The sequence below is a fragment of the Apus apus genome, chromosome 2 (assembly GCF_020740795.1).
Source record: "Apus apus isolate bApuApu2 chromosome 2, bApuApu2.pri.cur, whole genome shotgun sequence".
In the NCBI taxonomy this organism is placed as follows: domain Eukaryota; kingdom Metazoa; phylum Chordata; class Aves; order Apodiformes; family Apodidae; genus Apus; species Apus apus.
The window spans coordinates 80,548,864-80,566,829 of record NC_067283.1 but is presented as its reverse complement, the minus strand read 5'-3'; the positions used below and the strand labels follow the sequence as shown (position 1 = coordinate 80,566,829).

General features: G+C 43.5%; 1 protein-coding gene and 1 long non-coding RNA gene across 4 annotated transcripts in view; one reads left to right on the top strand and one right to left on the bottom strand.

The window, feature by feature from the left end:
* Positions 1–1,822: 1,822 nt before the first annotated feature.
* On the bottom strand, positions 1,823–3,501 carry LOC127381353 (uncharacterized). The gene is made up of 2 exons (XR_007888705.1): positions 2,960–3,501; positions 1,823–2,276 (listed from the first exon to the last, which is right to left on the bottom strand). It is a non-coding gene; the product is annotated as an uncharacterized LOC127381353 (long non-coding RNA).
* Positions 3,502–3,728: 227 nt separating this feature from the next.
* The window catches only part of TRIO (trio Rho guanine nucleotide exchange factor), a 250,398-nt gene continuing 236,160 nt past the window's right edge, over positions 3,729–17,966 (top strand). For all 3 annotated transcript variants that reach the window (XM_051612788.1, XM_051612787.1, XM_051612791.1), the window contains exon 1: positions 3,729–4,429. In XM_051612788.1, coding sequence (XP_051468748.1) covers positions 4,306–4,429 — 124 coding nt within the window. In that variant the 5' untranslated portion in view covers positions 3,729–4,305. The remainder of the gene's footprint in view (positions 4,430–17,966) is intronic.

Genomic DNA, 17,966 nt, shown 5'->3' with positions numbered 1-17,966 from the left:
TCCTACTTCACACAGGTGCTTCTGCCTTGTTTTATAGATTCATTTGGAATTCCCCAAAAACCTGCTGCAGAAATAACAGTTGTAAGAAGTTCTTACAGATTGGCTAGGCTAAAGAGAAGTCCATGTGCCATTCCCCCTTCAAGCATTCTCCATGTGAAAGTCTTGTCCCCACACTCTTTCATGTTCTGGTTTTTGGTTTGTGAAAAGAATAGTGAAGCTTGTGAACAACTATGAGAAGAGAACTTCATTGTCAAAACGTGATTGTTGGGTGGATTTTTCAGGTTTGTTGTTGTTTGTTTGTTTGTTTGATAACTGAAGACTTTTTTGGTTCTGAACAAGGAGACAAGAGATTGATAGCTGGGTCAGTATCATCTCCTGTTTGGTAGCTTGCCCAAACTAATGAGTTTCTAGTTTGCTTCTCCTGAAAGCTTGTAAATATCAGTCATTTTAAATCAGTCTGTTGCCCTGCTTTCCTTAATGTCTTCTAGAAATGGGGCAAACCTGTTTTTTGTTTTCTTTATTAAGTGGACAGCAAATACTGCAGGAAAAAAATTCAATCAGTATCCAGTTTCCATATTCCTTTAGGGATGAAACATGAGGAGACACATGACACTTCTCAGCCTGGTTACTGAAGGCTTGGCACTGAGCAAGCTTCTTTCCTCACAAGACACCTCTTTGACAGAAATAAAGATTTCTGTGCATTAGTACACTAATTTTAAAGTGACCACTCAACCACAGTAAGACACAATACAAAGAAAAATAAAGCACATTCAAATGAAACAACACTTCTCTTGGGGCATTTGTTTTACTGGTGTGTAAATATTTTTGACAATTTGCTTACTTAAAATTAAATACTTCTTTATATATAAAATAGGTACAGAAATTAATGACTTCAACATCTTTAGTTTATAAAACTCCTGGTGTACAATTTAAATAAACTCTAATTTGAATCTCAGCCTTAACACTCTTGATATTGACCAGGTCACAGCACCCTCAGAATATCTTTTAAATGAATAATAACTTTTTTTTACTTTTCTGCGTTTACCATTGAAATTGGTGCAAAAACACTTGTAGGCTGACAAAAAACAAGACAAACAAAGTATGATGGAGAATATGCTAGTACTTAATGACAGGCTTCAAAAGTAGGCAAACTCATAATACTTTTCAATGTGCAAAGCTCTCCACATAGATAATTAGTGCTTTGTTTGTTGGGTTTGGGTTTTTTTAAGCAGTTTGGGTTTTTTTGTTTGTTTGCAGCTGTTTTTTTTTTTTGTATCAAGCTTAAAATGATCAAAAAGACTAAGAAACTCAATTTCCTAATGTCAAAATATTAAATCTGGTATTTGATATCTAAGGCAGATACCAGTGAATTAATTTGTTGATTTATTATGGTGTGTTAAGTAAGTGTCATTTTCCTATCTCGGTCTCTTTCTTATAACTTCTCCTTCATTAAATATTGCAACCTGAACATTAGCATGAACACAACTGTATTGCTATAATCCCTTTGAATACTGCAAAGGATACGAGCATATTCGGCTGTTGAAAGTTTCTCTGTGAGGGTCACCTTTGCTGCACGTGAAGTTCTCAAATTGCAACATTGATCTCAACCAGTTTCACAGTGATGAGATGCTCTTAGAGCGTGGGACATGGCTCAGGGCATCCATGTGCTGAAGAAAAACAAAACCAGCATCTCTGGCAACTCAGGAGATGAAGGAGAGAGGAAAAGGGTAAAACCTCGGTCATACAGCCTTCAAAATTGTCCAAATGAACCTTGCCTTTTCAGCACCCACTGACAAATTGTACAGTATGCTGGACGAGCAACTAAGAGGACACAGGGGCCAAGTATTTTATTTTCAATAGCTGATAAACAAGTCTTCCAAAGCTTTTTCCAGTGTTGCACATCATATCAAAGTCTTAACTCAAATTCAGAAAACAAGTAATCTTGAGTACTACTTTTTCTTCAGACACTAAATGCTCAAATTACAGAGATTCCAGAAGACTCATTTTATCTCTACTATTTTTTATTTTTTTTTTAATCTTTCCAGTCACTTACTCCACTTTCTCATATTCTTATGCATTTTTTCTGTGCTGATGTATAATATCATATGCCTTCTGCCAGGTCAACTCACTGCTGGAGAACAGCAGAAGAACAGCAGCATTTGTCCCAGTCACATTTTTTGCTAGGTGGATGCTGCTAGGCCAGCTAGAAAGGAATTTCTGCTGCAACCACTTCTGCCAGTGGGGTGCTAATTTGGAACTTTTCCGGTGCCTGATGCCTGAAAGAAAAACATTTTAAAAAAATAATAAAAAAATTAAGTCAAACTAATCTCTGGAAGAGAAATTAGGGCAGGGGTAGTTGCACAAAAGCTTTTTCATCAAGCTATACAACTTCAGATAAATACAAACCTAGGGAACCTCGGACTTCCACATCACCTGACTGTGATAAACTAACAGAACTGCATTTCTCTTGAAGTTACCTTTGCTTTTGACACGTATCAAAGGTTCAGGTTAGTTTAATTCCTGAAGCTGTACTTCCATGTGGGCTAATAAGCAATGTCTCTGGCCATTTACCAGAAGCATTTGAGATGTGTTACTCAGCTTTATCATAGAATTGTAGAATCACAGAATGGTTTGGGTTGGAAGGGAGACCTTAAAGATCATCTAGTTCCAATAGCCCTGCATGGGCAGGGACACCTCCCGCTAGAACAGGCTGCTCAGAGCCCCATCCAGCCTGGCCTCGAACGCTTCCAGGGATGGAGCTTCCGTAACTTCTCTGGGCAACCTGTCCCCGTGTCTCACCACCCTCACACTAAAGAATGATCAATCCGTGCAACTGCTAGAATTGCCTACTTCACCATTCTCTGTTGAACTTTATATGCACACGGCCTTATTCTGGCATTAACATGAGAAGCAAGACTGGGAAAGGATGGCCCTTAACCAAGCACCCGACTGCACTTACCGTCATGAGAGGTTTGCTTACTTTAATTGGACTGGTCCACGACATAAAATATTTTTGAAGTGTCCCTGTGATCGCTGAAGAAAAACCAGCAGGAACACAGATAGCAATTGTAATAGGTCGTTTCAAGGCACCTCTATGAACATTTTGCCTACTCTTGTGTTTTAACCGCAGGCTCCAAGTGCCTCTCCTCCGCACCCGCGGACAGAGGGGCTCTTACCGAGCCCGACCCCTCGGAGGAGCGACGGAGCCGCGGTGCCCTCGTACCGAGCCCCCGGGGAGCAGCAGGCAGGGCCAGGAGGGCCACGCGCCACTTGTCACCTCCTGCAGCGCCGGGCGCCGTCCCGCCCGGGACGGACGGACGGACGGACAGACCGGATCCTTCAGCACCCGCCGCACGACCTCCGCAGGGCGGCGAGCCGACGGCTAGGCTGTCCCGCGGCAGCCGCGTGCGAAGGCGAAAGCCCGACGGAAGCAGTTTTAAAAAAAAAAAAACAACACCCGCACGAAGCGACCGCCGCCGCCGCCACAGGGCCGCAGGGAACGCCGCAGGGAACCCCGCACCGCCCCGCCCGGCCCGGCCCGGCGGGCTCCCCCCGCCAAGGGGGAGCGGCAGCACTGACGTCCCGCCCCGCCCCGCCCCAGCCCGACCGGTGCCGGACGCAGCCGGAGACTCCCGAGCTCCCCCCGCCCCGCCGCCCTTGTTCCTCGGGCGGGGACTCGCTTCCTTTCCCGACTCCCCCTTCCCACCCTCCTCCTCCTCCTCCTCCTCCCAGCCAAGATGGAGGACGGTGGTTGCTGCGGCCACCGGCACCACGGCGGCTAGCGCAGCTGCTGCTCCCCCGGCTCGCTCCTCGCTCCCTCAAAAAACCACGACAACCAACCACCAACAAAAAAATCCCAAACAAACAAAAAAAAAAAACCAAAACAACAAAAAAGGCTGGAAACCTTCCTTCTTTCTCCGCCCACCGACTGCTGCCTGCGCGGACTGCTGGCCCTCCCCATGCCGTCGTCGTCGTCGTCGTCGCCCTCCTCCTCCTCCTCCTCCTCCTCCTCCCGCGATTGTCTGCGCTCCGGCTGCCGCCCGCCCGCCCGCCCGGACTCCCTGCATGCACACGCCGCCTCCTAGGTGGCTGCGGGGGGTGGGCGCTCCCGGAGCTGCCATTCCGCACATACCTTCATGTCCCTGCGCTCGCCGCGGCCGCCTGCCGCCGCCCCGCCTCGCTCGCCTGCTCCGGCTGCCGCCCTAACGGCCGCTCCCGCCCGGAGGTGAAGCCGGGACCCGCGGAGGGGGCGGCGGGGTTGGCGGCGGGTCTCGCCCGGAGGAGCCGCCGCCGCACGCAGCAGCCATGAGCAGCGCCGCTACCGCCACCTCCGCCGCCGCCGCCGCCACCACGGCCGGCAGCGGCGCGGGAGAAGGGGCTGAGGAGGCGGCCAAGGACTCGGCGGACATCGCGGCGTTCTTCCGATCCGGTGAGTGCAGCCCCGTCCCGGCGGCGGGGGGGAGGGGGAAGAAGGAAGGGGCAACGGCGAGGCCGCGGCGAAAGGTAGAGAGGGAAGCGGCGTCTTCCTCCCGGAGCTGCCGGCGGGGAGAGGGGGGTAAGGACAGCCGGCTTTGTCAGCTGGCCCCGGGGAACGCTCGTCTTCGCCGGCCGGGCCGCCTCGGCAGTGCCCGTCTTTGCGGGGCGCCGCTGCCGTTCCCTGGGGAGGCGGCGGTGCGGGGCCCGGCCGGCGCAGGGGCGGCCTGGCCGGGCGGCAGCGGAGAGAGGAAGCCGAGCCCCGGCGTCCCGTGCCGGCGGGCAGCGGGCCTGCGTCTGGGGCCCAGCGACTTGCGGGCGCCGCTGCGGGCAGGACGCCGCTCTTGTGCCGGCAGAAACGGGGCGCGAAAACGGGTGCGGCGGCTGGGGTGCTGCCCCGAGGCGGTGTCGCCGGTGACAGGTGCGACTCTCCCTCCGGTGCCGGCCCGATAGCGGGAGTGCTGCTCGTTCCGGGCAGAGCGGCCCGGGGTGCCCCCCTTCCCCAAGAAAAATGTCTCGCCGGGGGCTGCGCGGCGGGACGCGGCTGGAGGAGGCGCCGCGGGTCGGGGCAGCAGCCCCTCGGTGTGTCGGGAGAGGTGGGGAAGGTGAGCGGGGGCAGGGGAGCGGCTCGCCGCAAGGCTGCGGGCAGCGGGCTGCGCTGGCCGGGGCCCCCCGGGAGGCGGGCAGGGATGACACCGCTATAAAAGGCAACGCGCCTCGGGTCGCGCTCCGCTGGTGCCGCGCTGCAGGGTGGCGGCCGAGGGCAGGGTGGGTGGGAGAAGGCAGCGTTCGCAGCGGTGGTGGGTAGCGGGAAGGGGAAGGAAAAAGAGAAAAAGCGAAGCCCGCGTTAAGGGATGTCCCTGCCTGGGCTGAGGCGGGGCGGCAGCGGCTCGCCGGGCTGGGAAGCCTGGCTCTGTGCGGAGGCTCGGGAATGGCAGAGGGGGAGCCTGTTGACAGGCTGCCGGGATTAAAAAAAAAAAAAATGGAGGCCGCCTTCTCCCTCGGTTTACTCTCGGCACTCATCCGGGCGGGGAGGGCGGCTGCCCCCGTCACCGAGACATTTTCCCTCGGGGAATGGCGGCGGGGAGGGCAGAGCTGCCCGGACCGCACGAAGCGCCGGCAGCGCGGACGGAGCCCTGCCGGCAACCTGGGCGGCGGCGGCGGAGCCTCCCTCCGGTGCCGGCTGCCCTCCCCCGGGCGGCGGCTCCTCCTCTCCTCCCTCCACCCCGCGTGGCTCCGCGCCCCCTCAGCGGGCACCCCCGGCCACCGCTCTCGGGCGGGGCGGCAGGGCCGGGCACTTGCTCCGTCCGGATGCCTAAAAAGGAGCCGCGAGCAAGGAAAACGCAGACTCGCCGCTGGAAAGATGAAGGGGGTTGCCGATTTCTTGTGTAAAAAAAAAAATAATAATAAAAAAAAATGATGGCCGGAGTTAATAATAGTACTAATAAAAGCTGTGTTAATTGGGTTTTTAAGGAAAGTCCGTAGGGAAGTGAGACATGGCGTAATCAGTGCTGCTCGTGGTCAGGGCTTACTGTTGAATGTGTTTGGTTTAGTGAGGGTGAAGGAGGAGGTGTGATTTGCAGCAGGCATCTCTGAAGCAGGTTCAGCGTTGTGTTTGCTTGGACAGAGCGTCTGAACAGAGGGGCTGTGTCCCCTCTGAAGGACCTGATGCTCCCTCGGAAACCGGTTTCACGTGACGTCTATGAGTGCGAACCTCCTGAGCTGCGCCAAGATGCTGGCCTTGGTGGGTTTTGTGAAAGAAGGACGGAGCTTTGTTGTTCTCAGAAAAAAAAAACACATCTCATTGAAAGCAAAATGACAGATTACGCCAGCAGACTTGCCGTCTGTCTGGTGTAGTTACAAATGGGTGCATGTGTAGTAATCTTGCAGTTTTGGAAGACCCTGCCAGCTGTATTAATAGTCAGCTTCCACATTTGTGTGTGGGCAGAGGGATGACACAGGCTTGATACACTTGTAAGTGGTGCAGCGATGACTTCTGATACTGATAACTTCTGATAGCAGGGAAGCTGAGCTTAGTCTTGCAGCAAGTGAAAATCTTAAAGTAGTAGAACATGTCAAAGGCTTATTGGAAAAGCTCCTGGAGCATATTTAACAACTGGCATTTTCATTATCATGTTTACCTGCGGTGGTTATTTGGTTCAGCCTGGGCTATGATATACACTGGAAATGTTCCAGCATCTCTTGTGGGTGTTCAGTGTTGGGAAGAGCTCTCTAAACTTCACCTCTGTACACTCTCTGGTGCTTTCCTTTGTTTGAGCAGGAGTCACTGGTGTTTTTTTTGTTTTGTTTAAACACAATGGACACAGCAATCAATGAACGAGTAACAAAACTTCTTTTGCTCTATCTGGGAGCAGACAAAATATTTCTTTCTTTACAGTATTTACAATGACGAATGTTTCCTTTTTCCTGCCACTTGCAAAAAATGTCAGTAAAGCTGTAACTGTTACTTAAAAGAGAAAAGATGAGTAAAAATGTTAGTGTTTTCTAGGAGGGAAAAAAAAACCCAAACCCAACAACAAAATACACCACCTGAACAATCAGTTCTAATCTTAGGTTAAATTGGTCGGTTGAGCTACCAGTGGCGTTACTTGCTTTTCTCCTGCCCTTTTGTAAGACTAAGCCTGAAGTAGAGTTGAAGTAGCCTAGAGAATGGAGTTTAATTATTTGGAAGATATTTTGTTAGGGTATCAAACCAGCAGCTAGGTTCACATCACTTGAAATGCCTATGTTTCCAGTTTTCACTTTGGTTATGTAAATATAAACTCACTCTGAGTTGTTGTGGAAATAAGTTGTTTGAAATGTGAAGAAAGCAACTGAACTAGAAGTGAGGTTGTAGTATGAAAACATGAAGAATGTATGTGTTGAATTTAAATGAGGAATCCCTTTATCAGAATTGGAAGAAATTGAGGCAGCTTACTTTCCATTGTTTATTTGGTATCTAAATCTCATTATTGGAAGTTGAAAAGACAAGAACACCATGTTAGATCTGTCACCTCTGCGGCAGGATTAAGAGTAAAACTGCTAAGAGGCAGAGCTGAGTGCCAAGTGAAGTGATTGCATTTTGATGGTGAAAACACAGTGGTGGTGGTGGAAGTGCCTTTCTGTCCTATATGCAAATTGGAGATTAAAGACAGCTCTGTAAACAGACAGAAGGGATCAGTTTTGAGTTGAAGATGTGTGAATAAGCATCCCCTATTTTCTTCTTAAAAAGTGTACTGGAATGACTGGAAAGTACTAATAAAATCTCTGAATTATGGAAAAACACACTATTACTGTATGAAAAGCCCATGGCTCAGAGTTTAAGTGGCTGGGTAGAGGGGTGTTAATACATGTGTCAAGTATACAAGACTTACTCTGTATGAAAAGATAAAAATGTTAAAAATGTATTGTAAGTTTCCACTTATGTATTCTAAAGGGCTGAAAAGAGCTAACATGAGAAAAATTTAATTTGAGCAACTGCCATCAAGTCATAGCTTACTGGGTAGTAACCATACAGAGGTTCCGTTGTGTTGTTGCTTAAATCTTCATCTTTGCAGCTCTGTCCTCAATACTTTGCGGACTGTCAGCTGACCTCTTTAGGATGCAAGAACAAGGGCTGTCTGCTAAGTTTAAATCGTGCTATTACAAAAGTGTCCTCCGAACCAAATAATTCTTGCTAGTTGAAGTTAATGAATTTTTGTTCTGAGCATAGAAGCAAAACTTTTTCATCTATGTAGAAGAGATGCTGATCTTACATTTTGTAATTAAACTTACCTTTCTGGGATGATGGAGAAATCTGTGAATAGCAGAAGATGCAGAGCAAAAGGCTTGCAAGGATTTCAGTCAAATCCTGGCTAGACAGTGTAGCAAATGCCTTTATAAAGAGGTGTAAGTCTCAATGGAAAGAAACCCCACCAAGTTTTCAACTGACAACTCCTCACAGTTTTGTGATGAAGTGAATGTAGATATTTCATGTAAGATGTATTCAATTTAAGGGGCCTCTGCTTACTGTGGAATAGTTGCATTCATGTATGAACAAATGATACTGTTTTCAAAGCCATTGTGGAGATTTGTATTGTCACCACCTGTTTATTGGAATACTTACCATGTTTCTAGAAGGAGTAAAATTTACATACTCAGCATGGGTGAAGCAGAGAGAGGCAGAAAGGTTAAAATGAAGGATAAACAAGTGGCCCTGGATGTTAATTGTACTTCATTGCTTGATCTGCGAAAACAAAAAGGTGGAGGATTTTCCATCTAAAAATGAATCTATGGAGGTGACAGCAGGCCTGTTTCAGGAACAGGAGTTAAGTCTATTAGATGAAAGTGGGTCTGGCGGAGAAGGCTGTCCTGAGTAAGAGAGTTCAGCCTATCACCTCTCCTGAGGTGAAGTCAGAGAACAGGCTGGTAGCCAGAATAGCTTTGAATAGTGAGCACCTGGTTCTAACATTGTATGCTTAGTCTTTCCTGCTTGCGTATGTGCTTCTTAATGTAAATTTAATGATAAGAGAATTAAAAACTTTGTTTTGAGCTATAGGTAGGTACCAAAATACCCTTGTGAGTATTTTAGGAAAATGGAATACTGACTTGTATTGTGATTATAGACATGTTATTGAAGACTTCTACAAGTACTAGTGACTTGCAGCTTGGATCAATCTGAGTTCAACCAAGTCTACCTCTAGCAGCCTAGGCTGATAACTGCTTGAGTGCTGAGACCATATAGAAATATTCATGAGTTTAATGAAAATATAATAATTATTATTATTATTACTATTTTCCTCTTAAACAATGATCATATCATTTGGTTAGGTTTAATGAATATCATACAACAAATCATACTGTAAAGATAAAACCCAAAAGATTTATTCAGAAATTTGGTATTTCAACTTTACAGGGAGAGGACCTATGTTTTGCTTATTCCTGATCAGATTGTTTTATATACTGTTGCCTTGCTTGCTTTACATAGGTCCTCTTGTGGAGTTTTAAATGCAGTTCCAGCAGCATCCATTTTGGTAAGATGGCTAAAGGGGAAGGGGTAATAATGTTTTGAAAAACACTGTTGAAATATATCACAAGTTCATAGTTGCTGATGTGCAGTATCCAAAACAAAAATAACTACAGAAACAATGAAGTTACAATGGAGAAGTTACTCTGGGAATAGCATTGTTGGATTGACATTTCCTGGAACAATGAAGACAAGGACAGAGTGCTTCAGTGTGAAATGCAGCAGCTGTTGTACAACTTGGGTTAGCGTGGAACAGCCAAACTTTTCTGGAGGTAGTGAAGGATAGAAAAAGTTAGAGGTTATAGGATATGTTTGAAGGGTTGGAGGCAAAAGTCATGAATGTTTTTAAGAGGGGACTGACAATTACTTGTGACATATGTGACAGCTGAGAGTTCATAAACTAAATGCACATTTGGAGTGAAAAGTAAATGGGAGTTAGGGAAAAACCAGGCCCATTCTTGAGAAGTGTATGTTTGAGCTGGCACTGAGTGCTGATGTGCTCAGAAAGGAGCTGACAGAATTAGGAAGAGACTTGGTGCAGCTGAGGCTTTCAGTAATTGCAGAGCTTGGTCACTGTGTAGGCAATGTGGGTAGTAAATATTTCTTAAAGAAGTGGTTTCTATCCAGTTAAATATGTCCCACAGCAATGTAGTAGAAACATGTATGAAATGTCAACCTGAATTTTCACATGGCTTTGAAAAGATTTTCAGTGTTAAATTTTAATCTAGGTAAATGAAATCCAAACAAAGACTGGAAAGACTTTCCCTATCCCAATATAAAGAGAAAAGATTAATGTTAATCTACTTTCAATTGCAAATTTAAAAAGTGTCAACAAATGGGCCTGTTTAGATACACACTATTAGGTCAGTTTATTAATAGGGTGAAATTGCACTGTAATTTTTGGTCTGCATCTTGAAGAAGGTGAGATCACTGAAATAGTTGTTTGTGGTCAGCAGAAGTGTTAAAATCAGAAGGACACACTGAAACTTTGGAAATGCAGTGTTGGTTGAAGGATATTCTGAAAGTGAGTGACGATTTTCATGAGAACGGAAAAAGCTTGTTTCTTTTTTAAGTCAGTGAGAACCAAGTCAATCTTTTTTTAAAAAAAAGGCTACTGGATAAAAAACATAATAAAATTGAGTGTGTAGAGGCTATTTTGTATCTCCTGATTAAAATGGTTATATCTACTTGGTTGTTCTTACAGAGAAATTTGCTTGATTTGCAGAAGGATCTTTGTTTAACTTAACATTTTTCTTGGTGCAGCAAAATCAAAAAGTAGACTACTGGTGAAGTAATACTCATGATCTGCAAAGCTGAGTCATATTCCTTCAGGAAGGATATTGCTGTTTTGAGAAAACAGATCACTTACCCAGTAGTGAGGAGGAGGAATTGAAATGACAAGGAGCAACTCAAGTGCTTTTAGCAGTAGACACTACAGGACATTAACGCATCCTGTTTTCAGCCTTTAGAGTAGGTTGTTATGTTGATACACAACGAGAGGGTCATAAATGAGTTGTGTCCATAAAGTTTCACCGAATGGTCTTGAGTGACTGGAACCAGTAGGCTCTGCTTTAAAGACACAAAGCCCTTTCTAGTGGCTTCTCTGCCAAATAGATGCTCTAACTCATCTGAAGCTGAAGCTGTTGGTCCTAGCCTTTTGCAGTTGCACAGCAGGGGAGGAGGTTGCCTAATTGTCTCTGTGCACTTGTTTTAAAAATAGAGTTGTTTTCCAAGCTTGTTGAGTGGAGTCTTCTCAAATAACTTGGGTGAATTTATTTTTTTGTGGCTTTTTTTGTTTTGTTTGTTTTCTTTGAGTTTTTGTTTGGTTTTTTTGTTGTTGTTTTTTTGTTTGTTTTGTTTTTTTTCCCCCTCCATCTCCTGTGTCACTGTTTATTGCCTTGAATAAGTGGCAGCAGCACTGGTTAATTAAAACCCCTGCTAATATGTGAAAGATGTTTCCTACTGAGCACTGCTCAACTGGACATCTCGCTGGTACTTTGAATGTGATGTTTTGTAACCTGGACCTTACTGAAGAACTGAAATCAGTATTACTATTCTGTAATTGTTTTGTTGTTTTTTGGGTGCATTTTTGATTGGTTGGTTTTCATTTTTCTTGTGGGGTTTTTTGTATGTTTGTTGTTGTTTGTTTCTTAAGAGGGGAAAAAGTACCTTTGCAGAGAAATAAGAACATTCCTTTAGAAGTTTTTTATCTCTCAGGGCCTCAGATGGCAAGGAAGCAAGATGTAAATGATAGGAAAAAAAGTGTAGGCTTCCAGCACTCAAAATATGCCAGTAGATTGCTTTCTCAGGTATGCTTTATAGCATAGTATTTCAACAAGGTGCTTAGATAATTCCTACAAATCTGTGCAAGAGTCAGGTTAATGTTGCAAGAGTCAGAACTTGAAGCTGAGATTCAAGGTTTATTTTACCAGTGTGCATGGGGATATGCATGTTTACACTGTCAGACTAACTATTCTGTGTAGTTTAGAAAACTGATGAATCTGATTTACATGATGAATCCTTTTCGCAAAAAGTGTTCTGGGTGGCAGGCTCTGAGTGGGTTATTGTGGGTAATCCTGATGTGTACTATTCATCTGTGAAACTACCCAGAGCTTAATTACTCATGTTTCCTTTTAATCTTAATGTGTGCATGAGCAGTAAGTTATTTGTGAGGTGTCCGCAGACTGTATAAACAACCACTAGTGATTTTTGCAGTTAGCTTCATACTTAACTGTTTAGCAATTAGAGACTTACGGTCGGGGGTTATAGCTGAGTGAGATTTCCTAAGTGCTAAAAACGAACAGGGAAATATACGACAGCCAGTAGGGCTCGCAAAGACATGTTAAATACCTATTTATTTTTATGTAGTCTGTACTTCTTGCATAAACCAGTGAACTAACATCCAAGATCTTTAGGTTTTTTGGATTGAATTTCTGTGTTTTTGTGCATTGGTGGAAGCTTCAGCCTTATGAGATATGTTGTCAAGACTTTTGGTCAGTAGATTTTCACTAAGCTTTGGCATAGTCACATAACTGGTAAATAACTTTGAGGCCATCAAACAATGAGAAATGTTATTGCTGAGATTTCTTGAAAAAAAGTCTTGAATGCTCAGGTCTTGGGGTCTGCTTGTTTTCAGAGCCTGAGCAGATGTTCAGTGTTGGGATGAAATTAGATGACATTTCTTAAAACTTGGCCCAGACAATAATGAGAGGATACATCAAGAACAGCAGGAGAATGCATCAAGATCGTCACAAGAAGTGAGTTAGAATAAATTGAGTGTTTAAGTGCTAAATATTACTTGGCTAACCTCTTATGCTACACAGTGGACTTTACCTGTTGTGTAGACTTGGCTGTGCAGCATTGGATATAATTTACTACCATCACTCAAGTAGTAAGTCCTTTCCAAATGTTTTATCATGCCACTAACTTCTGGACACGTTGGGTTATGCAGCATTGAGTCCAAAGGTCATATAATTTTCCAGGACCATAAAAATGCTTCACCAACCGCTAAAAAAAATTACGCTGTTTGAAATGTCTTGGCCTTTTGTAAAGATTCTGTAATTGGAGAAATAGATATCTACAGCTGAAGGCATGGAAGAAGGTAGCAAGCTGTCAGTAAATCAAGGTGAACTGAAATATAGGTTGACTGGATTGTCCTATTCAATGCAAAAGCTCATAGTATGGTGAAGAACAGACTCAAGAAGATGTTAGAACCCATCTTCAGAGGCCTCCTTTGTGTTGCTGTAGGGAAAGAAAATAGGATATGATCTCTCTGCTAAAGAAACTGAACAGCCATTATTTTTTTGTTTGTTTTTAAATAAGGCTTTCGGCTTTTATCCCTATATTTATTTATTTGGTTTGTTGATTATTGGTTAGTTACCAAGTCTATTTTGGTTGTATGTTGCACATCAGATTGGTTCGAAAAGAGTGGAAATGTGACAGTTAGAGAAGTAGCTTATGCTCTTGCTTTGCACCCCTTAAAGTCACACTTTGTGTGTGTGCCTCAAGTACTAGTTTTCTTCAGTTAGGGATAGTTGTTAGACTGGAACTTGCCATGGCTTGCAATGTCTGGGGAGCAAATCAGTGCTGTGCATTGCTTAACTGACAGGCACTTATGCGAACCAGGCTTCTGTAAGGACAACAAAGGGAAACCAAGCTAAAATTTGTTAGGACTGTGGCACCTTTTCAGATGGGAAGATAAGATAAGCCATAATGGCTTGTCTAATAACTTGTTGATTGGCTTGTTAATACGTTACATGAAATAAATAAACAAAAAAATTAAGAGACCAGCTTTCACAAAAGTAGTGGAAGGAAAACAAGGACAGTTATTTGACTGAATTTCTTGCCTCATGACTGAGCAGAAAATTACAAACCTGATTTTTATTTCTGTTCCCATTCTGGAAAAATTCTACTGTTTGTCTATTGAATTATCAAGGCAGCAAAGCATCGTCAAGCCTGCTTATAAGAAAGTGGTAAAATATGGGTTGGCTAGTGGTAATCCTTGCAGAGGATAGCTATGACCTGTCATTCAGAAAGAACAATATTTTTTGTAGTACAGTGTGAAAAGTGGAGTCAAATTTGCCTATCCGTAACACAGAACAAGGGTACAGCTCAGCCAACAATAACCACTTGGTGTGTGTATCAACTTTTTTTTTTTTTAGGCTTGGAATCAGATGCATCCTTCCCTAGCCAAAGGGAAACATTTGAGAAGCTGTGACGCATTTACACAGATGAAGGAAGGAAATGTCCAAAAGAGTCAAAAGCTAAAATTAGATCAGTTTACTGAGTTGAACTCTGGGTGGGAATTGAAGAACTAAATATAAAACTAAATTTGAACCTTTGTGACTTACATAACTGAGTAGTGTAACCCTTTCTGGATTGTTCTTTTGCATTAAACTTTGTAATGGACAGCTTAAGGTGAACACTTCTGTAGGTCTTGTGAGGTGACTTTCCAGTGCCTTAAATAGGCAAAATTGAGAAGCCTGGCCATCCTCTGATAATTATTGTGATAGCACAGTTTAACTCCCTGGAAAAGTGGATTGTGAGTTGTTTCTTTGTTTGTTTTGGAGAGTTCTCTGTGCAAATGGTGTCTCCTGACTACTGAAGAAGTTTTAAGCCAGTAGCTATTAGAATGAATATCTGTGAGGTTAAAAAAAGAAAAGCTTCTTCAAGAAGCAGTAAGTTTGCCTCAGATCTGTATGTAAAAAATGCTGATAATCTGAACACTTAAGAATTTAATTTGGTTGTTCAAAAAGGTTAGCCTTTTGCTCTGCCACAAACCCCAGCTTGGAAGCTATCAGCTTTTCTTTGTGGTAAAGAAAAAATAAGCTTGTTGGGGTGTTTAAAGTTTGTGTAATGCAAGAGAATATGGGAAAAACTCTTCATATGTGAGAGTGTTCTAGATTACTGTCCTTAGATGATGACAGTAGTGCCATGAAAATCAAGATAAGCAAATTTTCTTTCTCTGCCTGTAGCAACGTTATACATTTTGGGTGTAACTGGAGAAAACCCATACAATACTGATAACTAAAACCTGGTGCTTTCCAGTCCAGTGAAGCTGGACCAGTGTAAGCCTGTGTTTTAGCATTTGCTGGCTGCCAGTGAAGAGCACTTCTTTCATGATACCATAGCTAGTTCTAAGCTTTGCATTGGAGAGGTGAAATACATATAGTTAATGCCTTGACTTGGTCAGAAAAACAAATCTTACTGTTAAAATAGAAACAGTAATAGCAATAGTATTTAGAAATGTAGTAATGTAATAGGAAAGTATGGGTAAAAAAGGTAGCATTGCTTAGATTAACTTCAAGGAGTCACTGTCTTTCCCTCCACGCCTCAAATGAGAGCGTTGATTTTTATATTTAATACCTTCTCTTTTCATACTTTATTGTCTTCTGTAGAATGTTTGCTTGGCAGAAGTATAAATAGTTGTGCTCTTGTTTGCTTTTTGGTTTTGTTTGGTTTTCCAGAGAAGCCTGAGAATGTTTTTGCAAGGTTGTTTTGAGCAACTCTGGTGTCTGACTACTAAAATAGCAAGCAGTAGGCTATCTGTTAAAGCGATGAATAGTTTATAACAAAATGACCCGACTACCTGCAGTCGTGGGTATATAGCAATATGTAATTTTAAACTTTGTTTTTATTAAATATATTGTTATATAGCAAAGTGTGAGAACTGCTATTTTAAAAATCATGTCTTTTGTAGGACATGCTTTTGAAGTGGATTTATCCATATTGCTGTCCCTAGTGTGTTAACCCACTGTTAGAAAGTTAAAGCTGTGAAAGATCAGCTGGTTAACTGGGCAGCTACTTAATCTGTGATGTTTCTGCTTGTAGGCAAATTCATGACATAGAATCAGAGGAGGATGTGACTTGCAGTTTGTGTCCACTGAGAGACAGCAAGAGTGGGTTCAAAGAGCAAGAAGGTGCTGCTCTCCATAGTGCTGTAGGTGGCCTCTAGGCAGTGAAAAGGAAGCAGCAGAGCCCTGTATTTGAGTGTGGGAAGGTAAGGATAGATATACCTTGATAGTAAGGTGGGACACTTAATGGGCAGCTGTTAAGTTATCTGGGTTGCCTGAGGTCGGTTCTCTTCTGTGCATACGTGCAGCTCTTGTGTGTGTTGATACAGAAGGTAATAAATAAGAGGAAGGGTTTCTTTGTGGGCTTGAGCAGCCAACATAGCATCCTGGGCTTTAATTTGTTTTTTTGTGGAGTGTTTTCAGTACTTGCAGGTAGGAATCTCACTCCCACTAGTTTACTTTGCTAATACTTTATGTTCTGGCTCCTATTCTAGCTACAGAGTTTCAGAGATGGGATACAGAACTGGCTGGTTTGGGTTTTCCTTGTTTAATGAGACTAACCTAACAGCAGAAGAGATGAGTGTTACAGGAGGGATAGCCATCTTTTTCCAGAGTGGCTTTTTACTGTCTTAATTGTTCTCACTTGTGAGAGTCATTCTTTTGTTCCTTCTCCTCAATAAACAAGACAGAGGTCCAACAGACAATAAGCTCAATCACTAGACATCAGTGTTCATCTCCACAGGAGGTCCGTTATGTGTACAGAGATAAGTAGGAGGTCCTATGGAAGAGCACTGCAGAGTTTGAGTGTTACAGCATGTGTGCTATGCTGACAAAAAAAAGGGTTCCATAAGCAGCCTTAATATTGCATTACCTAATTTTTGAGTGCCTTTTGTGGCAGCTTCAGTCAAGCCTGGTCCTAGCTCATTTAAGTAATTGTTTAGCATTTATGTAAATTTTTTGTTATATACCTTAGTTAATGACAATAGATGACATTGGTTTTACCAGACTGCACTGGATTACTATGTTACATCAGAGTTATTTTGGGAGTAGAAATGTGTTAATTCACTTTATAATATTAAGAAAGGCAGATCTGTAAGCTGCTTTATTACATAGACATGTTGAGGAAAGCATCTCTTCAAACACAAATGAAGTACTTTGAGACTTTTTTACAAAAATCCAAGTATGCTCTACTGTTTAATTTTTTAGGGTTTCATGTGTGTCACTTTAGCAGGATGCCACACTAGTAAAAACTAAGTTAAGGAAGATGTAAAAATTGTCAAGTGTCAAGGAGGAGGAAGAAGGAACCGAATGCTTAATTATCCTTTCTTAAGCTTCTGTATAATTAAGATGTAAAAGAGAAAGTGTGTTCTGGTGAGGGAAGCTTTCCACAGCATAATAGGCTAGGTTTATGTACAAAACCCTCATGGAAGAGTAGATGACAATGAAGGACTTAATTGGAGATACATATCGATAAGTCACCTAAGTTACTACTCTTTTTTTTTTTTTTTTTTTTTTTTTTTTTGCCAGCTGTGTGGACTGTATTACACATGCATGTGGTAAAGTTGCCACTTTAAGAAGACTTAATTCTTAACCGAGCTGTCACATAACCTCTGAGGAAAGACCCAGTTGGAAATTAAGGGGTGCCTTTTCTCAGGACAGGAACAAAGTATGTTTCTGTGTAAAAACTACATAAGAAGGAAGTATACAAAGGGTGGAAGCTAGGACAGTTACCCTGGGAGGATTATAGAAAGGTTATCCGAGCAGCTAAGGATCAGGTAAGGAGAGCCAAATCCCAGATGGAATTAAATCTCACCAGGGATGTTAAGAGCAATAAGAAAATCTTCTATAGGTGTGTTGGGGATAAAAGGACAGCCAAGGAAAATGTAGGCCCTCTCCTGAAGGATATTGAGAAGGTTGAGGTTCTCCATTGCTTCTTTGCATCAGTCTCTGGCAAATGCTCCAGCCTCATCTCAAAGGCCGCAGCAGGTGAAAGTGGGAACTGGGAGAACAAAGCACCCCCCACTGTGGGAGACGAACAGATTCATGATGATCTAAAGAACCTGAAAGTGCATAAGTCTATGAGACCTGATGGGGTCCATCCATGGATCCTGAGGGAGCTGGCAGATGCAGTTTCTAAGCTGCTGTCCCTCATATTTGAGAGGTCATGGCGATCTGGTGAAGTTTCTGCTGACTGG